This window comes from Schistocerca nitens, chromosome 3 (assembly GCF_023898315.1).
Source record: "Schistocerca nitens isolate TAMUIC-IGC-003100 chromosome 3, iqSchNite1.1, whole genome shotgun sequence".
In the NCBI taxonomy this organism is placed as follows: Eukaryota; Metazoa; Arthropoda; class Insecta; order Orthoptera; family Acrididae; genus Schistocerca; species Schistocerca nitens.
This window is the reverse complement of record NC_064616.1, coordinates 176,516,785-176,540,850: the sequence shown is the minus strand read 5'-3', so window position 1 is coordinate 176,540,850 and position 24,066 is coordinate 176,516,785. Positions and strand designations below refer to the sequence as shown.

At 39.9% G+C, this 24,066-nt stretch overlaps 1 protein-coding gene across 3 annotated transcripts in view; it reads left to right on the top strand.

Annotated features, from left to right (window-relative positions):
- The first annotated feature begins 5,601 nt into the window (after positions 1-5,601).
- LOC126248116 (MAP kinase-activated protein kinase 2) overlaps positions 5,602-24,066 on the top strand; it is a 99,673-nt gene continuing 81,208 nt past the window's right edge. Inside the window, exons 1-2 of one of the 3 annotated variants that reach the window (XM_049948792.1) lie at positions 5,602-5,923; positions 15,879-16,018. In XM_049948792.1, the coding sequence (XP_049804749.1) occupies positions 5,774-5,923; positions 15,879-16,018 (290 nt within the window). In that variant the 5' untranslated portion in view covers positions 5,602-5,773. The remainder of the gene's footprint in view (positions 5,924-15,878; positions 16,019-24,066) is intronic. The other 2 variants (XM_049948793.1, XM_049948794.1) reach the window with 2 other exon arrangements.

The following is a 24,066-nucleotide window of genomic DNA, read 5'->3' as shown; positions in this document are numbered from 1 at the left end:
GATGCACTGTGTAACAGTGATATTGTCTCCTCACTCTAGTTACTGTAAATCTAATCTCTATATACATCTTAACTAGATCCGTTGTTACCTTAATCCTAGACATATGATAAAAAAGTGACAAACTCGCTTCAATTACCGGCACTACGTGCTCTACCCCCTCTGGAAACTCTCCCTCTGCCTGCTTCAGACTCCGTCTGAATTTTTATGGTTACATCAATGTCACACTCACCTGCCCGTGCACAAAAATAATACATAAATGATAATTACTGCTAACTACACATCCCTCGAACGCAACTTAAACTTAATACCTGGTTTACTGTCTGCTTCTGGCGCTTCTTTTCGCTTTCTGCCAGAAGGAGAAGTACATATACACGGATCCACTACCCCCTGGAACGGCTTAACTCTACTAATGTGGACCACCATTGTCTTGGTAGGCAATTGTAATTTTACATTGACAGGTGATGTCATTTCCACTACCTGGTACGGTCCCTGGAACTTGTTTGTGAACTTCTTGGTTCTCCCTTTTGGAAGATACGGATTAGCTAGTAGCACCCATTGGCCTACTCTATACTGTGGTAACTTCCTCGTTGTACCTCCCATCCGTTCTTGTCGTTCCAACGCTTTCATGTTAGCTCGTCTAACTCTCTGCCATACTTCCTTAATGGTTTTCGCAAATTGCCTTACAGGCTCTCCCTCTGCTCCCAGCCTTGAATGAAGTACGTCAAAAGATGATGGCATCTTCCACCCATACACCACTTCGTACGGCGACAGTCCTGTCGACGTATGTACCTTACTATTATATGCACTGGTTACGAATTGCAAATACACGTCCCAGTCGGTGTGTTGACTATTTACATAGTGACTCAACATCTTAGCGATCGTGTGATGCACTCTCTTCGTTCGTCCGTTTGCTTGCGGATGGAATTGACTAGTCCGTAGTTTCTTTACCTTCAGTAACTTACACTGTTGCTTCATCAGATCAGACTTGAAATTAGCACCTCGATCCGAGATTAAGGACTGAGGTATCCCATACCTGAGTAACCAATTATTAGCTAAAGCTTGTGCCACTGTACTTGCTTTCTGATCTGGTAATGCGACCATGACTAAATACCTAGAAAAGTGGTCAATCACTGTTAACACATACTTATTCCCTGCTGCACTCGTATTAAGTTGACCTAATACATCGATTCCGATTTGTTGGAAAGGTCTGTCTGCCTCTGGTAATCTTTGAAGCTGAATCTTTTGATGGCTCAAGTTCGCACGCTGTGCGCATGGCACACAATTCCTGATGCACTCGTCCACGTCTTGACGTCGTGTCCTCCACCAAAACTTCTCCGCTATCCGCCTATCTGTAGCTCTTCTCCCGCCATGTCCTAAAAGAAAATGGTCATGTGCCTGTTGCAAAACTTCGGATCTTAACGCTGCTGGTACGACGAGCGCGGGCCGCATTTCGTCGACCTGAAAAGTAACCCGTCCTGTACTAGGAACTGCGGTTGCCTTCTGAACAATTGGCAATCACTATCTACGGCTTGTGCCCTTTTCCACTCATCTTCAGTCACCCCTGTTACTTGTAATACTGCCACTTTCCTGCTCATTGCGTCAGCATTGGCATGTTTCACACCTCGTTTGTGTATTACCTCATAATCGAACTCACTGATTTTCGGCTCCCATCTCACTAGCGTACTCGCTGGGTCTTTTAGACCTAATAACCATTTCAGAGCTGAATGATCCGTCAAAACCTTAAACCTTCTACCGTACAGATAACATCGAAAGTACGAAATCCCGTATATTACCGCTAACAACCCCTTCTCCGTCGTGGGGTAATTTTGTTCCGTCTTGTTAAGTTGACGAGAGGCGAACGCAATCGGATGTTCTTTGCCATCAATTTCTTTCCCAAGTACAACCCCAAGAGCGTGATTAGACACGTCACATTGTAGTATAAACTCCTTAGAAAAGTCTGGAAACTTCAAAACTTGATCTGATGTCAGTATCCGTTTCAACTCTTGAAATGCTTTCTCGCACTCTTACGTCCACTGGAAGGTAACACTTTTTCTAAGCAACTTAGAAAGTGGCCTCGCTATTTCTGCTAACCCCTGTACGAATTTTCGATAATAGCTTGCAGGACCAATATATGATTGCAGTTGTTTAACCGTTTGCGGAACCGGAAAATCCCGTACAGCAGAAGTGAGACGAGGATCTGTCCGTACCCCATCCTGACTGATAACATGCCCGAGATAATTTACTTGTGCATGCGCAAAATGGCATTTGTCCAAACTTAATGTTAGCCGTGCTGCCTCTAATCTTTTAAACACCTCCTCTAACCGTTCCACAGGCTGCTCTATATCTCTTGAAAAATCTATAATGTCATCCAGATACACCATGCATTTTTTTGGTTTCAACCCGCGAAGGACTCCATCCAACAACCTCTGAAATGTTGCTGGAGCGTTTCTTAGTCCAAACGGCATTCTTTTATACTCGAAGTGACTAATAGCACGCTAGACTAATAGCACCAGACAGTGATCTAAATTCTTGTGCTAGGTAGCTAGAAGATATTTCATGATGTAGTTTCAGCTTATCCAAAAATATATGCACTAAACACACTTCCTTCGCAATTTTTCTTCTATGCACACTATCCAGTTGTTCAGGTACATTGATAGTTCCAAAAAATGTAAATCTTAAATCACTTTGTATGTGAACAGTTGAAAGATTCATGCTCCATCACTTTAGTGCTCAGACGATTTATGTCTGTAACTCCCACTTTCGTCCACGAGGATACTCCACCAAACAACAGTATGGGAATGAGAATACTGTATTTTAAACTTCACAGCCACATAAGCAATCAAAGTTTTTATCAATATCTATTTTTAATGCACTCTAAGACTTCCAATTTCTAGTGCCAATGTTTTGTACAATATCTGAAACTGCTAATGGTCATTCTACTCTTCACAACAAGCTTCTCCTCACACAGCACGTAGGCACGCAGTCTGGGCATCTTGTTACAGTCTGCGCAGCTCCTCTTGTCAGAAGGTATAGTCCTCCCTTGGGTATGAGTGTGTGTGTTTTCCACAGTGTAAGTTAGTTTAAGTTAGATTAAGCAGTGTGTAAGCTTAGGGACCGATGACCTAAGCAGTTTGGTCCCACACGATCTTACCACAAATTTACAAATTCATCAGAAATGTAGGAAAAGTCTGTACCTTATAAATTATTTGCTCTATTCATTTTCACTCGCACTGCACAACCTAGAAACTACGTGACAAATTAGTTCTCACTGCCCTAAACGTATCAGATTCAGCAACACACAAAAAATGTGGTATCAGAAACCAATAGACCAATCACTTTGAAACACCACAACATCTACTACTCAACCACGATATCATTGCAATTGTCCATTATTGGAAACTTTTGGTGACATTGCAGTAAACAAGTACATGGTGACTAAAGGTCAGTTTAGACCTGGGCTCCATGCAGCTAGTTGTCATGTGGCTGTGCTTGCCCAACGTGCAAGAAGAGAAACACTTGTAGGTGAATGTTTTTTTTCCACAAGATGTGTGCACGAGTGATTCCATTCACACCTGTGTTTACACAGCCTCTACTTGCATGGAGCAAGCTCGGCTGCACTGAGACTAGCTGCGAGGGTTACAGGTGGAAATGCACATTAAGGAAAATATATTATTCTGTTATTGTTTACAGGTCAGTTGTGCTTGTACTGCCAACCCTGATTACATGCTATCTCATGAAAAGCTGACTGAAATGCCCTCACTCCCAGGTGGAATAATATCGTGGTCAACTAATATTCACATGGTTCTTAGAAATAATATTCACACATGACGAATATTATCAAAACGGCTACAATAGCGCCAATAATGGAATGGGATACCCTCATGGCTTGGATAACAAGTTTACAAGAAAGCTGGGAGATGTGTCCTCCATAGAGTTGTGCTACATAATGTGTCATTTGGAGTTATGTCTAGACTGGGAATTCCCACTATGACTGCATCACCCTGTAACGTCAGTGATATGCATGCTATCCTAGCGCTATGAACAGACCTCGACTCCTCCATGCCACAAAAAACAATGAGCATGCTAGGGGGTTGCAATAGGAGTGCAAACTGCCTGAGTTTGCTTCGCCCTCAGCAGCGTTTTCAGGTCAATTACTGGGCAATACGACATTGGATAACCAAATGTAGTTGATTGTAACATGTTTCATGGTATAGTCTTCCTAAACCCAAATCATATGTAAGAATAGCGGAGATATGAACTGCAAACTCATAGGAAGTTGCACAACACTGCAATAGTACCACATACAGTCACTTCTGTGTATTAGACTACCAACTCTAATGCAGACATTGAATGAAATACAGATAGATGTACTGGCGGCATTTTAGAGAGTGGCAGTATTCTGTCCTGCTGTTTATTTTGTCTGTACAGTCTGCATAAACTAAAGTTGCAGAAGCACATTTACATTGCTATCCATTAAAATTTCACCACCATGAAGGTGGTATGCAACAAACATCGATGTGACACGAAGTGTACCACGTGCTTGAATATGGAAATGTTTAGTCTTTCAGCGCAACTGGACAAAGTAGGTAGGAGTAGCGTCATCTAGGCCTACACAACATGATCACCACTCGTTCGCATAACCAGTAATTTTGAACAGCAGGCGTTACATTTATGGCGTGTCTGCACCCAATCTTCAAAGTCTCTGTGATCGTTTTACAGATCTCTCACCCATTTCAAATATCTGGTCGTGGGTTGCCGAGAGACTGATATGTAGCACTCAGTCTCCACTATGACTAGTGAGCTCTGGCATAGGACTGAAGCAGCCTGAAATGACATACCCATATCGGTCGTCCAAGCTCAGCTTCAACTGATGCCTATTCGAACCTCAGCCATTGTTGCTGAAAGTTACGCCCTTTATTTTCCCAAATCACCTACAAATTTAACCCTGTATTCTTCCTTCTGTACTATGTACATGCAATAAGTGAATTTTTTAAAAGCGGTCTTTGCTCTAATGACCAGCAGTTTATTTTTGTACGCAATATATTCTATCTAGGCTGTGTACAGAATTATATACTTGTATAACCGTGTGTTTATGTTGGCTATATGGTGTGAAATAGACCTGCCTGACATCTTTTGCTACTCCATTACAGTCTCATGGGCACTTGGACTGTTTTGATTTTGAGAAAGAATTATAACATTTGATCGGAGGAATAGCACAGATATTCGTCTGGTGAAGAAACGTAATGTACCTTAAATACAGATATTTTCTGTGGGAACAAAGTAATCTGCTACAATCTGCTCTTCCCATGGAGTTTCGGACGCGAATTAAATAAAGTAAACTGTTAAAGAATATTGTTCGTTTTTATGTTTGCCTGTAAAAAAAGTCGCATTAAGGAAAGTGATATACTTTCCGCCATATATCATATGATGATTTGCGATAAACGAATAACAGAACAACATTTTCGGTGTATATTGAAATGTGGTGTGGAGAACGTGGTCAGCAAAGTTCTTTCCATATAGTTAAGTTTCAAATGCAGCGAGTATAATCAAATATGTGATTAACAAAGATAACTGCGTCAGTTATGAAAATCTTTGCTATCGTCTATCTTCGTATGTGAGTCATAATTTGGCAGGATGCTGAGCGAGTGGATGTTGGGACTAAAGAATTGAATCAATGTTTTGTATTGTTTTCTTAGTAGTGTGGTGTTCTTGAGGTGAATAAAAGAAAATATTTTTCCTTCCGTGTTTTCAAGACGAGGAGTCAAAGTATATCATGAATGAAGTAGGTGTGAAGGCGAAGGTGCCGAAAACAAGCCCTATTACAGACGACTATGAAATTTCCAACACAGTGTTAGGTCTTGGTATTAATGGGAAGGTCGTCCAGTGTTACAACAAGAGAACGAGGGAAAAGTATGCTTTGAAGGTATGCACCATCATACATGTTTAAAAAGTAAATTTGCACCGCTTTCAAGTAGGGCTATATAAACATTGAAAATAACTGTATAATGACGATTACCTGCGGTGCTATGAATTGGGTTTTTACTCAGTATTAATTTTCATGCATGTGACGCCGTCTATGTGGAATAACAATTTAGGATCGTACGATATGCTTGTACAATGAAGGAAACAATTCTCAGCGTTGACACGAATTGTGGTCAAACTTTTTTTGGTAGTGGATTAAGTTTCATTAGTTAACCTACTGTAAAATTTTACTGTAGGTTATGTACTTTCAATTGGAAGTGAGTTAAGTACACAAATTTCAACCTGTCGTTATAAGCTCGTTGCAGTGTAAGTAAGTGATGGGGAGGTACATAACCTTATTTGGTGTTTATACTTGAGAGAAATAATAACGCCATTTGTTGCTGCCTAGCCCTTATGAAACCGGTGAAAAAGTGGGAGTTGAGACACAACTATTATTCTAATTCACATTTCGTACCGTTGTCTGGGGTGAGATTGACCCCCTTTTTTATGTTTTTATAGTTTGTCATGCATGTATCAATTTCTGCTATTGGTAATTTTTTATTATTGTACGTTATTTCTATCAAACACCCGTAATGCACTGTGTATGTTGCAATTTTCATAGATTAGTAGGAAAAAAACTAATTGAAAGAGGTCAGTGTTACCTGTGACGTGGGGTTACATTGACCACTCAGATTTGTTTTATTATAGACATGTTCAGAATGGTCCTAGGATAAATTTTAGTGTAGTACTGTATGAGTATGACACCTATACAGGGATTCTATGATCACCATCTCCTTTATTTAAAACACACCACAAAAGACTCTTATTGAGGAAAAAAAAATAAAATTCTTTAACTAAAATCCTCCCTAGAAACAGAATTCTACACCCACCAGGCTATAGCTTTGACGGAGGCAGCTTGTCAGTCACATTACCGAATGGGGTAATGAATATACAGTGTTCTTGTGGAAAAAATTTAGTTTTCATTGGCTCAGTGGAGTGATGCCCCATTATCTCACTTACCTTTCCCTTTTGCTACAACTTTTTGAATGATACAAACGTGGTGAAAAGTTTGTAATGGTGAAATTAATTGGTGGAAAAGGAAGAAGCAGAGACATTTTGAAAAAGATCTTGATACTCGCACTTAGCGAGCAGTAAATCTTCAACAACAGGATTGTCTGGAGGATCAAAATCACTTTCATCAGTTTCCAGCGTCTCTGGCAATTGTATTACACCAAGCTCATTGACTGCTGAAGAGTTATCACGCTCTTGGAAGAGATTTTCCTTGGCCTGTGAGAGTTCATTAGGCTAGCTGTGGAGGACTTGAAACAACTAGCCTGAGGATCTTTTGTCTCATTGGTACTTACAAATTGAAACTTTTCATACAGCGCACACACATTTTCATTTGATGAGCTTTTGAATGAATTTGGACCAATGTTTAATGCATGAACAGCTAAAGCAGTTTACATCAGTATGTGAAAGGTCTTTTCTTCTTCTTCTTCTTCTTCTTCTTCTTCTTCTTCTTCTCCTCTCTCTCTCCCCCCCCCACCCCCCCCCCTCTCTCTGTCTCTCTGTGTGTGTGTGTGTGTGTGTGTGTGTGTGTGTGTGTGTGTGTGTGTGTGTATGTGTGTGTTTAAATCCTGTAATATGAATATGCAATGGAAACTCCCAATCAGCAGTATTGGCAATAGAATTTGCTAATATAGTCATAGGACATTTGTATTTCCTATCTTAATTGGTTTTTCCCATAAGAGGTTTGTCACTGTGTTTTCTGATATGCGTAGTCTCTTGGTTACACCCTTTATTGTTTCTTCATTATTTTTAGTTAACAAAGACACTTCCTCCAATATTTCGCTACCCAAATCTAGGTACAATCATGTGCCTAAAGACCTTGTTAAGTTCTGAGTATTGCAATTCAATTGTTAATTTAGTTATGGATTTGCTTTATTAATTGAAAGTAACACTTTATTCTTTAAATTCACTGTCTAATGAAGTTACAGCTAATTGTGTCCATTCTTTACTGTTGAAACAAAACACCAATCTCAGTCTAAAACTTCTGCAATAAACACAATACAACAGTGACTGACTATGAGTTTAAATTCATTGTTGCCTAAATCTTAATTTGTTAACATTGGTTATAAATTACACTTTAGTTTTACACCATGTTTAGGCAAGTACGTGTGCATTAATGGAAATTCAGCAATAATATTTAGAGCGCCAATGCTACCCCGAAGGGAAAAAGGTTAGAGGGTCAACATTACCCTCTTTTAAAGAAATGTGAATTTTTAATTGTTAAAATTGTTTGCACCATTAACAAGGTCAGTAAACTTCATTAAATTCTGTTAATTTCAACATATAAGAACTTGATGATGACAATATTAACCACTCTCCTGGGGCAAGAAAGTTTATCCTAATTGAATTTAAAGCAAATATGTAGGGTTTGCTTGGGGGGGGGGGGGGGGGGGAACCTGTAGTACTTTTTAAATTTTATTTTAACATGTGTGAATTCAAATCAACAAGTTCCATTATATTATAAATTTTATTTTCAAGATGATTTAGAAGTTTATTCAGAGATGGAAAGAAAAGGGTGAAATTGACCCTGGGGTCAGTGTTACCCTCAGGGCGTCCGAATCACCCTGGTTGACGGGTAACTGTAAGAAGGTTCTTGATGAAATAATTTTTACCTCACATGAAAGATTATTGTAAATTTGTTTCACAATGTTTATAGTGGACAGGACACTTTTCTTGTTGCCTTGTATCATATACATGGATATTAATTTTTTTGTTTGTCTTTTAAATGATTTCTAACATATAGAAATTTCTAGTTATACATTTGAGGATGTAGGAGGTTTGATAACTTTTAAACCAGAGATTTGCAAAAATACAAGTTTCAAGCATGATGAATTGCTGTTAGAGATCTTTTCTGAGTTGAGAAAATAGCTGAACTAGATTTTGTATTACCGCAGAATATAATTCAGTATAGCAGAATGCTGCGCAGATAGGCAGCGTAAGCAATTCAGACAGTCGGAAAACTTTTTTAACAGAAAGTAAAAAACTATAGCATTACATAGGTTCCATTTATTTAGTTTATATGTAGATACCATTTGAAGTCATTTTGAAACCTTTCCCCCCCCCCTCCCCCCCCCCCTAAAGAAGATATAATTTTGTCGGAGTTTCACACAGTTGTTTTTTGCATCATCTTTTTAACAGAAATTTAGGAATGTGGTTTTTTTTTTTGTTTTTACCAGTAGCTTATTCCCCTTTGAACCATCAATTTAGTTGGGCTGTAGTTGTCTTCAGGTGTTTATATTGTCTGCAGAAAACCTATTTGTTTGTGAATCAGTGTTCAGGCCTACCTCATTTATATAAGGTGTAAATAGGATTGGTCCGGCCCAAGAATGATTAAATTTTCTGTTTCCTAGTTGTCAAGTATGGCATGAATCATTATTTTATTTGTCAAGTATGACGTGAACATTTTAGTGCAGTGCCTCTAACTTCACACACTTGGAGCTTTTCCAACTATATGTTGTGTTTCAGTATGTCGAAGGTTTTAGGTGAGTTTAATTAAAAATATGTCAGTTGCATTAATTTTTTGTCCTCTGTTTTTAGGGCACTTTGTGTAAAATTGGTGATGGCGGTAGTTGAGAGTTTATTTTTTCGAAGGCCATGCTGAGTAGAGAATTTTGTTGTCCTCTTAAAATTTCATTAACCTGACAAACATTAGTTTTTGTTTGATTTGACTAAAAACAGCAGTGGCAGTGTAGTATGTTAATGTTGACAATGACCACTGAATGCTGGAAAAATGCAACCATATAGAATCAGGGGAATAGTCTTTCGTGTTGACCATGAAGTAAATAATTAATGCTGTTCCTGTTGAGTGGTTGACAGGTCCTTTTATGTATCCTTGCCAACTCAGTATATTAATTATCCCCATAAAAAATTGCATTAATATGAAGAGACTGACATGAAAATGTAAAAGTTTGTATACTATCGACCAAGTGATTAACACCAATATCAAACAATAACAGCATTCAATGGTTTTTGCCAACATGAGCACCCTATGCCGCCGCTGATGTAAGTAAAATTTAACTGTAGTAAAGACTGATAATAAGGCACCTGGTCTATAGTTTTCCATTTTTGATTTCTCTCCTTTTTAGGAGTAAAGACCATTTTAGTGGCTTTTAGGCAGTTTAGAAGTATGCCTGCCAGAAAAGATCTGTTGAGAAGCCATTGAAATGTTTGCAATACATTGCTGTATGATGTAGGACTAAACTGGAATACTGTCAATTCCTGATGAAATTTTCTAAGATTGTTGCAGCACTGATGATTTCATGTGGAGTTGTTTCGCAAATATAGATTAAAGAGGGAGAGGAATGTACTGTCATGGACTATTAAATTGTTTGTGATATCTGCACAGCAAAAATTTGCAATATGTTGAGAATCAGTAACTCTTGTTCTCATGGTTCAGAGTGAAATTTTCCAATTTAGAGGACACTTTATTTTATTCCTTCTTTACTACTTTCCAGACTGCTTGGCATTTCTTTGATGACTCTTTTATGAGCTTCTTCTTTTGTAACTGTTAAATAGAGGGGGTATGCTTTTGATGCTTTTGGAGTTAGTGCATCTTATTATTTGTGTTTTGAGAGGGAAAGTGATTTCTGAGCATGCTAGAGAATTTCTGAAACTCTTTTTTTAGTCTCGTGTATCTGCAAAACTTCTTCCCACCTTTCTCACGATACTAGGGAATTGGATGTTGCTATATTATTTGTATGAATTAGTCTCGGTGTGGCACACAGTTTTAATCTGCCAGGAAGTTTCTGCCTCGTGGCAGCTATGCCATCCTTTTATGTATAACTTGGTTTTTTAAGAGACTGAGGAGGGAGTCACAGTGTGAATTAATAAAGGGAAAAGGAGTACTGGGAGTGGCACATGTTGTCCATGAGAGCATTCTTCACAAGATTCTACAACTGCATGGTTGTCATGATGTGTAATGTCCTGCCAGGTAGCTACAGTTTCGTGCTGTCTCCGCATTGGCTACATTAAGTCTGACTCATGAACATGTTCTTAAACAAGATGCCCCACCTTGCTGCAGTTGTTGTGCCCTTCTACCTGTGGCACACATTTTAATAGTGCCTCACTCTCACTGTGATAAGGCAAAGCACTAAAGCTGACTGACTTATTACCGTCAATTTAAGCTGATGAAGTCAAAGCTGCTGCCTAATATTTCACCATATCTGCAAGTATGGCTTGTATAACCTGTTTGAAGGCCTACAATATGGCCCCTTAGCCAGGATGAGAAATCACCTCCCACTGCATTCAAGTCTGGAGAGGGGTCCCTTGTGTGTTGATCTGAGCCCACCTTTTAATTTGTTTATTCCTTGACATCTCTCATAATTTTAATCTAAAGGTGTTGCCTTATTTACACCTGCCATTTTATTGACCTACCTATCTCAACAGTCTTTTATAATGATAATGATCTGACATGGAAGATGTGCCTCTTGCTACTTGAAATGCCACAGAAAATATTCAGCTGTTGTCTCCCAGCATACTTCTCCCATCTTACAGTACTTTACCTATCCTTTATGGATGGTTTTATCCCCTCCTTCCATTTTTTCAATTCCGTACAAACATAATGGTTGTTTTGTCCTTCCATCTAATTTTTAGAATAATTTTAACGATTTGATGTTCGCAGAGTGGAGGGATTGATGAAACAGTAATTTGGTCCCTTAAACCTCTCAGTTCAGTCCCATACCATCCCATCTAATCCACCCCTGGGTACACCTAAAGGCATCATCCAGTTAAACTTTAATGATTAATTTCACCACCTAGGAGAACTTGGACAGCTACTATCATTATGCCCACAAATATTGTGCCCTTCTGGAAACTGTTCCTTGAATTAAATTCCATCACCCTACATCATCACTGTACCTATTTCAAAAATAGAGCTGGCCCAGAACGAGCATCAGGTGGTGTCTGTACACTTATACATGCAGGTACTTTTAGTATAAAGCACCACTCAGTACAACATTAGAGGCTGTGGCTGTTCACACACAGACAGCTATTGATTTTGCTCTCTGTAATCTCTCTCATCCTCCAGATGAATATTTTAATTTATTGAATGTCTATTCAGTATGAAATGAAGCAAAACGCTTGTCGTGCACACCAACATTGCACCTATCACAAATTTTTGTTGTTTTTTCCTTGCAGTAAGCACATTTCTTCTGTGTTTTACTTGGCACAATGAAATGATTTCCAAGATCTAGTCATACATCTGAGCTCACCCGTCCTCCCATCAATTTGCTTCCTTGTGGTCCTCTGCGTTTTGGTAGTGATCCTGTTTTCTTTGATAGGTAAAACATCACTATTCTCAGTCGGACATCCAAAAGTGAGAGCTTCTCATTAGAGTTAGCTATTTGGTATGCACACCATGTGTTTACTACGCAGATATCTATCATCTGTGTGAATAATGGCCACCACCATTTCTTTGACCTTATCCTTGTCCTATAAAGTGATATCTGCTCGTCCAGTAGCTCTACGTCATGCATATGGGCACATCAACAATAAATGATAGTGTAACATGCCATTGTCCCATTATTGGGATGCATAAAATATATTGATATTGCACTTAGTTGAAAAAATCCGAAGTATACGTAATCTTACACGGACATCCATATGTTCATGACAAACACGCCCAGACAACTAAATCACAGCTCATTGTCATCCAGGAACTACCAGCAGACATACAGTGCTACCAAGTGCGAGAACAAAAAATCGGCAAGTTTATAATTTTCCTGACATGAAGTACTTAGAAAAAAGTTATTTATTTTACATTTACAGGCATTATAGCAGTTCGTTGAACCTACAGGTGCAACAATAAAGGCTAAAAGCTCCATTGCTTACATAGAAATAAGTAAAATATATGCGTCCCATAAAAGGGACAATGGCCAGTAATGGGTTAAGTTGTTGTGCATTGTTATCAGTCGGTCCGTTCAATGGCACACTTCGTGCACAGGAGAATAGTCTCACAGGGGCCCATGTTAAGTTTGAGCCTTAATCTGATAGCCATTAATGGGCTTTAGAAGCTGTGGTACCATCGGTCTTGGTGTGCCTACCCACTTGACCTCACAAAAATTTACTAATCTGCAACAACACTCTTAAGAACTGTACAGGTGATGAACCAATCAAGAGGGCTCACATGCCTTCAGGTGAGATGCTCGTCAGTGGCTCGTGTCCCATTAAGAGTGCCTCAACTTCCTTGCTTTTCAGCAGACACTGAAACTTTAGGATTTTCATTTCCTCTGGTGTTAGGTGACTACATCCAGATGATGAATCTGGTTTTCTATTTTATCTGAGAGAGTAGGGGACTGCTTCTTGGGTGCAGAAGCTGAATTCCTGCAGCAGGACTAGTCGAGGGGGAGGGGGTTTGTTTCTGGTCAGCATGCCTCACCAACCTGACGCTGTCTTACTACTTTTTAATGGTTCCTTTTATTTAGCTCTGCTTCTTACCTGGTCTTCTGCATTGTATGATATCACAAAAGATCAGATTGGCTGCGCACAATTTGTATCTCATGTAGTCCTTCAGGCTTAGCTTACTTAGCCCTTTTTAATTGTACTGATCATTTTGATTCTTGTTGCTGAGCTACATGCGTACTTGTTTTGTGGCTGCTCTGTTATACACTCCTGGAAATGGAAAAAAGAACACATTGACACCGGTGTGTCAGACCCACCATACTTGCTCCGGACACTGCGAGAGGGCTGTACAAGCAATGATCACACGCACGGCACAGCGGACACACCAGGAACCGCGGTGTTGGCCGTCGAATGGCGCTAGCTGCGCAGCATTTGTGCACCGCCGCCGTCAGTGTCAGCCAGTTTGCCGTGGCGTACGGAGCTCCATCGCAGTCTTTAACACTGGTAGCATGCCGCGACAGCGTGGACGTGAACCGTATGTGCAGTTGACGGACTTTGAGCGAGGGCGTATAGTGGGCATGCGGGAGGCCGGGTGGACGTACCGCCGATTTGCTCAACACGTGGGGCGTGAGGTCTCCACAGTACATCGATGTTGTCGCCAGTGGTCGGCGGAAGGTGCACGTGCCCGTCGACCTGGGACCGGACCGCAGCGACGCACGGATGCACGCCAAGACCGTAGGATCCTACGCAGTGCCGTAGGGGACCGCACCGCCACTTCCCAGCAAATTAGGGACACTGTTGCTCCTGGGGTATCGGCGAGGACCATTCGCCACCGTCTCCATGAAGCTGGGCTACGGTCCCGCACACCGTTAGGCCGTCTTCCGCTCACGCCCCAACATCGTGCAGCCCGCCTCCAGTGGTGTCGCGACAGGCGTGAATGGAGGGACGAATGGAGACGTGTCGTCTTCAGCGATGAGAGTCGCTTCTGCCTTGGTGCCAATGATGGTCGTATGCGTGTTTGGCGCCGTGCAGGTGAGCGCCACAATCAGGACTGCATACGACCGAGGCACACAGGGCCAACACCCGGCATCATGGTGTGGGGAGCGATCTCCTACACTGGCCGTACACCACTGGTGATCGTCGAGGGGACACTGAATAGTGCACGGTACATCCAAACCGTCATCGAACCCATCGTTCTACCATTCCTAGACCGGCAAGGGAACTTGCTGTTCCAACAGGACAATGCACGTCCGCATGTATCCCGTGCCACCCAACGTGCTCTAGAAGGTGTAAGTCAACTACCCTGGCCAGCAAGATCTCCGGATCTGTCCCCCATTGAGCATGTTTGGGACTGGATGAAGCGTCATCTCACGCGGTCTGCACGTCCAGCACGAACGCTGGTCCAACTGAGGCGCCAGGTGGAAATGGCATGGCAAGCCGTTCCACAGGACTACATCCAGCATCTCTACGGTCGTCTCCATGGGAGAATAGCAGCCTGCGTTGCTGCGAAAGGTGGATATACACTGTACTAGTGTCGACATTGTGCATGCTCTGTTGCCTGTGTCTATGTGCCTGTGGTTCTGTCAGTGTGATCATGTGATGTATCTGACCCCAGGAATGTGTCAATAAAGTTTCCCCTTCCTGGGACAATGAATTCACGGTGTTCTTATTTCAATTTCCAGGAGTGTAGTACGGAGACACAGTTACCCAAATTTTTACTGTGACCTCAGTGATGTTTAAGAATATAATATTGAAGTTAACAGAAATACTTTTATTTTTAGACAACTTTGACGAGTTGGGCAACCACACTCCTCCTTCAGTGCACAGTTTTCTTTCAGAAATTGTGTGGGAACACTCCTCGTTGCTCACTGTTAGTCTAGGAGCTCCTTTGTAGCTGTGCTTTGGTGTTCTCATTTCCCACTCTACATAGAAGGCTCCAAAAATATTAGCCCAAATATTTTCTTGTCGGTAGCTATCCAAGTATCGTCTGTTGCTCTGGCCACTTGCCAGTTGACAGCCGTCTCCCTACCAACCCTATGCCGCTCTTTCGCTACCACATCCATTTGGGAAAATTGTAATATTTCATATCGTGTTACTTGCTGTACACTGGCAGTATGAAAATCGATAAGATTTGTGGGAAGATTTGTATGATGGACTTATTTTATTGAAAAAACACACACACACACACACACACACACACACACACACACACACACACACACACACACAATGGGTCTGTGCATTCATGTCCAGACAGTTTTTTTCCCTTGCTGTTATAGGAATGTATTATGGCTTTGTGGTATGGTGGAACTGATTATGTTGTCATAGGGAAAGTTTGCTGAATAGTTATTTCGGATTTAAACTTACATTCATATACCAAATATGTATTGAGAAGCTTCTGTCTCGTATGTTAAACAAATTTCTTGCAAAAATGGTGAAATTTTGTTTTTACTGTAGGGAAGTGTATGTTTCCTTATTTATTTATTTGGTTACTTATTTTTTTGTTAAAGGTGCTGCATGACAATACGAAGGCAAGGCGGGAGGTCGATTTGCATTGGAGGGCCAGCAACTGTCGGCATATTGTGCATATAATTGATGTCTATGAGAACAGTTACAGTGGAAACAAGTGCCTTCTTGTTGTTATGGAGTGGTGAGTCTGTCTGCTGAAATTGTTTTGTTACTCTCCACTGCTGTTTCTTTGCTATCTCACAAATAGAGAAACTTCTTAACATTTAAATTTCCTTTACTTTACATCTATGGTCACAAATATTTTTGTCATCAGACTACCAGTTTTGGTCTATAATGACCATCTTCAGATCTGTTTTATAAAAACATATCCTAATGCACTGCATCCATAGAGGCATCGTCTAATGTTAAACGCAAAATCAGCACCAGCATCGTCAAATATATATAAATAACAGCGTATGCAAGAGTCATCTTGTCAACGGCACTACTGTTCAAAACCTCTCATATCTGCAGAGGATGACAGATCATTACTTACAATAAATAAATTCTTAGAAATGAATTTTTAGGCAATACGCTGTCTAGACGCAACATGCATGGATCGCATGTTTATAAACTGCTTATATTTTGTACAAAACAACTGCCTTCTGCATCAACACTGGTGATACTGATTTTACTGTTGTTTTCAGTTCATGACTGGCTTTTGAAGATGGAGTGTTTCTCATTACAAGAAGTTGTAGACAGGCATTTAATGTATGATGTAGCAGTGTGTAATGCACAGAAAGCCGAAAGTTTCTCAACCGGCATCATTGTAACTGTAAAAAGTCAATCACTGTGAATAGAAATTGGGTTTTTCGTGTCACAGGAAGCGGGCCAAGTTTCTCAACAAAGAAATTATTTGCACACTAGAATGTTACTTGACAATGTGAGAGGAAATTCACCAGTATGCACTTATCAACTTTAATGCAAAATGCACATTTTGAATAATACTATTTAGAAAGTGCTGGTGGTGCATTGTTTGCAACTTCATCATTAACAACCTGTGCAACCAATGAGGCCATATGATTTTAAATACACAGCTTAGTTTTGTCAATAGATTATTTTGTGATGCATGCATTGAGTGAGATTCATGGTCATTGTATTGCTATAAGTTACAAATTGTTTGTCAGAAAAAGAACTGCAGTCCATTTACATTAATGTGACCACTGCCTATGTTACACATCAGTGTGCAGTAACCAATCAAGTGGCAGGTGGCAGCACTAGCAGTTGAGGGTAAATGAAGCGTGTCAGAGGGATGTGGAAAACAATGCAGCTCTTGTTGTAATTCATAAACAGAGTGACTTATCTGATGTCCAAAAGAGCATGATTGTTGGCTTTCAGACCAAGGGTGGAAGCATTTCCTAAACGAATAAGTCTATGAACTGTTGGTGTGCTGCCATGGTTGAAGTATACCTTGCATGGCAAAATGGTGATATCCAAATCTGGCACTGTGGTGCCCAGTGGGCCATAGATGATGGGGGTGAACAACAGCTGCGGAGATGTGTACTGGTGAATAGGCATGCAACTGTTCAGCAACTAACTGCTCAGATGAACTAAGGAACTACCAACAGTATCTCCTCAATGACTGTTCAGCAAATGTCAATGCATATGAGCCTCTGCAGCAGGCACCTGGTTCAGCAACAATTGGTGGAATTTGCTTGCCATTACTGCAGCTGGATGTCATGGTCACATTAATGTGACCGGGCAGTCTAAATATTCCTTTCTATCTATTAGTTCCTAATATCAAAGTACTCAGTTCTAGATCCTCTACACTAAAGGCTTGGATCATCCTGTTCATACCTTATGGACGTAGCAGTTAAAGATGAAATGAAAGAACAATAAGATGAGAAGTTATACATGTTACATTGGGGGGAAAGAACAGGAAGGCAAGGAAAGGCTCTTAGAGCTCAGTATTGAAAGGAAGCAAAGATGCACAGTAATGACAAGAATAGGAAGCTAAAATTGAATTTAACAGAGGTCCCACATTACAAAGCTAATTATAAAACGTGCTGAAGATAGATTAGTGCTTACCAAATTGACGATGCACTTTTTAAATTTACTATAGATACACCTATTTTCTATGTTTGAGATTTTTAGAAATTATTACTGGGTGTAATTCATAACCAAATTATTCCATCATTTGGTTACTATTTTGAGAAGAAGTAAATTTTCATGAAATCTTTATAGACATATTTGGAATAGCAGCGATCGCAATGAACTAGTAATAAAATATTATATATAACAGCCGTGATCACATAAAAACACTTTTATTCATATATGGTGACTGGTTTCAAACTGATGTGGACCATCTTCAGACCATACTCTGTACTTAAGAATACAACCGAGAAGAGAGAAACATTTAATGTAATGAACATTAAGTTAAACATAAATTACGTGATGTCACACCCAGTGATGTAGAGACGGTGACACAAAGCAGGAACTGTGGATACCACACTGATGTTGAATGCTGACCGTGTGGGTACCCCTCGCGGCCCATCTTTGGTGTACACAGTCCTGCAGAGGGCAGTGTAGTAACATGATGCCATTGGTTGGTCAATTAGATTTTTTAATCTAGGCGCTTCAGTATGGAACCACGCAACCACTACGGTCGCGGGTTCAAATCCTGCCTCGGGCATAGATGTGTGTGATGTCCTTAGGTTAGTTAGGTTTAACTAGTTCTAAGTGACTGATGACCTCAGAGTCCCATAGTGCTCAGAGCCATTTGAACCATTTGAATGATACATTATGTAAAATTTTAAATGTATAACATATCAGTTGTTACTTAGATATAACTTGCGATTATACCCAGCATAGTATTGAGGTTTATATTCATGATGTATGATGTACGTTGTATCCCATTGGCTAAAGATGTCTTAGGGCGATGGGTAAGAGATGAGGCTTCAGCTGCTTAACTCTGTGACAGCCACATAGTAAGCAGTTGACATCAGTGAGTTTTATCTACAGTTCCCATTCCATACCATTATCTCCACATTTTTATTTTATTTATCCACAAAATCATGTTCATGACATGGGATACAAGTTACAGCAATGAATCGTTGAAGCATAATACTTTTTCTTACATTGACTATATGACAGAATACATAAAATACATATCTACATTACAGTCATTCAAGATTGACATATTAGACTAAATTAAAGCTACATGTGACATATATTGGTCTCCATAAATTCAGCAACAGAATAAAAACAATGCTGGAGCAATATACTGTTAACTTTCTTCCTGAAAGAGTTTTTATTATTCTTGACTGAGCAAGGTAATTTATTGTAAAGTATGCTGCCTATGTGCCTCTCACCATCATGGCATTTACTGAGTCTCTGATTATCTAGATGAATGTTGCTTACACTGCGGGTGTCATGATCATGAATGTCATTATTTGTTTTGAAGACATGAAGATTCTTACTGACAAATGAAACAGTCTCTAGGATGTATATACATGGTACAGGTAATATTCAGAGTTCTTTAAAGATTGGTTTGGTAGGTGTGTGCAGTGGCAATCTTAACATGACCTTGACAATTCGCTTTTGCGTAACGAATATTTTCCTATTTATTGCCCCCCAGAATGGAATGCCATGTGAGAGGACTGAGTTAACTAGTGCAAAGTATACAGTTTTAATGGTGGTCACATCACAGCTTTGGTTAAGAATTATGAAGGCATAGCACAGGCTACTCAATTTACACAGTAGTTTCTCTCTGTGGGTATTCCACTGCAGTGGGTTTTCTATCCAGAGACCTAAGAATTTAGTCTCACTGACTTGTTCAATAACTTTCTTGTCCATAATTAGTGGTTCCATATGTGTTGTATGGTTGTTTGATGGGCAGAAGACCATATGAGTCATTTTTTCCATATTAAGTACGAGTTTGTTCTCATAGAGGCAGTATAGGAGCCTTTCACTGCTGTCAACTAGGTCAGCTCTCACCTGGTGTGGAGAAATGTTGCAAGAGAGGAGGTTTGTATCATCGGCGAATAACATAGGTACTGTTAAGGGTAGGTGTTCTGGGAGGCCATTAATGAAGATAAGGAAGAGGAGGGGGCCTAAGGTTGAACCCTGTGGGACTCCTGACGTGACTGGTATTATATCTGAATGGGCTGTTCTTCCATCATTTGTTGCTATTTCTACCAGCTGCCCTCTGTTTGATAGATGTGACTGGAACCAGTCATTACAGACTCTTATACCATATGCATCCAGTTTGTGAAGTAGTAGTGTGTGGTTGACTAGATCAAATGCTTTTGTCAGATCAATAAAAAGTCCAGAAGCATAATGTTTTTCATTAAATGCTTCTATTATCTCATCAGTAAACGAAAAGAGAGCCTCATTGATTGATTTATTTTTACGAAAACCAAACTGCTGTGCTGTTAGTAGGGAGTTGTTTACAAGAAAGGCAATTATACGGATATATACAATTTTTTCAATTATTTTGGACACAGTTGGGAGAAGGGATATGGGTCGGTAGTTGTTGACTTCATGTTTGCCACCTTTCTTGTGTAAGGGAACTATCTTGGAGGTTTTGAGAGTTTGAGGGAAAATGCCAGTATTCATTGAGCAGTTGATTATGTTGCAGAGTGGTTGTATTATTTCATTGTCAACCTGTTTTATTACATAGGCAAGTAGACCATCAAGGCCAGATGAGAGGGAACTTTTCATATTCCTAATAGTTAGCAGAACCTCTTTCAAAGTTGCAGATATTAGAAAAATTGGTTTGTCAGATCTTAAACATTTTGGAGGACAGGATTTTGTTGGTGAAGAGCGACCAAATGATTGGCTCTTAGCTATTCCTGAAAAGTGTTTGTTAAATGTATTAAAGATACCGTATTTACTCGAATGTAAGCCGCACTTTTTTTCTGGTTTTTGTAATCCAAAAAACCGCCTGCGGTTTAGAATCGAGTGCAAAGTAAGCGGAAGTTCTGAAAAATGTTGGTAGGTGCCGCCACAACTAACTTCTGCCGTCGAATATATGTAGTGCTACACAGGCATGCTTTGCAGGCACAAAGATAAATACTGGCGCCAAAACCTCTGCGTAAAAAAAAAAAAAAAAAAAAAAAAAAAAAAAAGTGGAAGACTAGCCTTTTTTTTTTTTTTTTTTTTTTTTTTTTTTTTTTTTTTTTTTTTTTTTTTTTTCTCTGCCCCGAGTTTCGACCACTGCATTTTCATACATTATCCAACGAAGTAAATACAAATTAAGTATAGTTCATCTTCGAATTTAGCAGCATTTCAATGTACTACGAAAATCTGACTGGCGAGACTGTTTGGGATGTTTGTCAATATGGCCAACTCGATGTTCTGAATTTTTTCTTACCTGTGAGAAGAGATGGTTGCTAATAGGAACTTCTATGAATTGTGAATCACATGCAATATTCTCTTCACCATAAGAATAATACGAATATAAACATTTTGCCACGTATTCTTTCGTGTTTGCTGCTATCTCATTTAACCTGTCTGCCTAATTAACTACGAAACTAGAGTGAGACAACAGCAAACGCGGAAGAATATACATATCATGTCATGTTTATATTCGTATTATTCTTATGCCTAATAGTGATACAGTCAGAAATGAAGCACAGCAATTGACTAGATTTTTAAATCTAAGATGACTCTAATTTCTGTGCAGAATGTAATGTACTAAAGAGGGGTCTGCAAAGATTTTCAAACGGAGAAAAATTTTCGCTAAACTCTCGTTCAGAACACCTTCCATCATACGCATTCTATTATTTGGTTCTTGTTGATCATTATCAAAGAAAGAAGTCTCTTGCCATTGTTTCGCTAATGAGACGATTCCTCTCTCTTTTTTTTCTTTTAATTGTAAGCGGCGGTAGCGTGCACAAAAGCAAGCCATGCCGCAAGCGGCGACAGGCCGTAAACACAGAATGCAACAAACAATGCATGACACAGTATAGTAATACATTTTTAGCTTTGAGTGATGTAAACACCTATAACAAAGAGAACGGCACTTATCATATCAAAGAAAAGTAAGCAATCAATTCAAACCAGACTAAGCACGTGAAAAAGGAAGGGTACCCGTATAAATAGGGACGGAGTGCCTGACGCATAGCAATGGCTACCTGGTATAGCTTAACTGCGAAGCTTACAACTCGAACCGAACTACTGTAGCTGTATCATCATTCATTCGACCGAAATTGTGCCTCATATTACAATGGACCAACATTGTTTCGATTTGGAGATGCGGCCTAAAACTTTTTTCTCCCCTTGAATTTAGAGTCTCAAATTTCAGGTGCGGCTTAGATTCGGGAAAAATTTTTTTCCTTGATTTCGAGTCTCATTTTTCAGGTGTGGCTTAGATTCGAGTAAGTAGGGTATGTTTGATGTCCGTTATTTGTTGGCCATTGTACTGAAGATGTTGTTGTTGTTGTTGTTGTTGTTGTTGTGGTCTTCAGTCCTGAGACTGGTTTGATGCAGCTCTCCATGCTGCTCTGTCCTGTGCAAGCTGCTTCATCTCCCAGTACTTACTGCAACCTACATCCTTCTGATCTGCTTAGTGTATTCATCTCTTGGTTTCCCTCTACGATTTTTACCCTCCACGCTGCCCTCCAATGCTAAATTTGTGATTCCTTGATGCCTCAAAACATGTCGTACCAACCGATCCCTTCTTCTAGTCAAGTTGTGCCACAAACTTCTCTTCTCCCCAATCCTATTCAGTACCTCCTCATTAGTTACGTGATCTACCCACCTTATCTTCAGCATTCTTCTGTAGCACCACATTTCGAAAGCTTCTATTCTCTTCTTGTCCAAACTAGATATCGTCCATGTTTCACTTCAATACATGGCTACACTCCATACAAATACTTTCAGAAACGACTTCCTGACACTTAAATCTATACTCGATGTTAACAAATTTCTCTTCTTCAGAAACGATTTCCTTGCCATTGCCAGTCTACATTTTATATCCTCTCTACTTCAACCATCATCAATTATTTTGCTCCCCAAATAGCAAAACTCCTTTACTACTTTAAGTCTCTCATTTCCTAATCTAATTCCCTCAGCATCACCCGACTTAATTCGACTACATTCCATTATCCTCGATTTGCTTTTGTTGATGTTCATCTTATATCCTCCTTTCAAGACACTGTCCATTCCGTTCAACTGCTCTTCCAAGTCCTTTGCTGTCTCTGACAGAATTACAATGTCATCGGCGAACCTCAAAAGTTTTTACTTCTTCTCCATGAATTTTAATACCTACTCCGAACTTTTCTTTTGTTTCCTTTACTGCTTGCTCAATATACAGATTGAATAACATCGGGGAGAGGCTACAACCCTGTCTCACTCCTTTTCCAACCACTGCTTCCCTTTCATGCCCCTCGACTCTTATAACTGCCATCTGGTTTCTGTACAAATTGTAATTAGCCTTTCGCTCCCTGTATTTTACTCCTGCCACCTTCAGAATTTGAAAGAGAGTATTCCAGTTAACATTGTCAAAAGCTTTCTCTAAGTCTACAAATGCTAGAAACGTAGGTTTGCCTTTTCTTAATCTTTCTTCTAAGATAAGTCGTAAGGTTAGTATTGCCTCACGTGTTCCAACATTTCTACGGAATCCAAACTGATCTTCCCCGAGGTCGGCTTCTACCAGTTTTTCCATTCGTCTGTAAAGAATTCGCGTTAGTATTCTGCAGCTGTGACTTATTAAACTGATAGTTCGGTAATTTTCACATCTGTCAACACCTGCTTTCTTTGGGATTGGAATTATTATATTCTTCTTGAAGTCTGAGGGTATTTCGCCTGTCTCATACATCTTGCTCACCAGATGGTAGAGTTTTGTCATGACTGGCTCTCCCAAGGCCATCAGTAGTTCTAATGGAATGTTGTCTACTCCCGGGGCCTTGTTTCGACTCAGGTCTTTCAATGCTGTGTCAAACTCTTCACGCAGTATCTTATCTCCCATTTCGTCTTCATCTACATCCTCTTCCATTTCCATAATATTGTCCTCAAGTAAATTGCCCTTGTATAAACCCTCTATATACTCCTTCCACCTTTCTGCCTTCCCTTCTTTGCTTAGAACTGGGTTTCCATCTGAGCTCTTGATATTCATACAAGTGGTTCTCTTCTCTCCAAAGGTCTCTTTAATTTTCCTGTAGGCAGTATCTATCTTACCCCTGGTGAGACAAGCCTCTACATCCTTACATTTGTCCTCTAGCCATCCCTGCTTAGCCATTTTGCACTTCC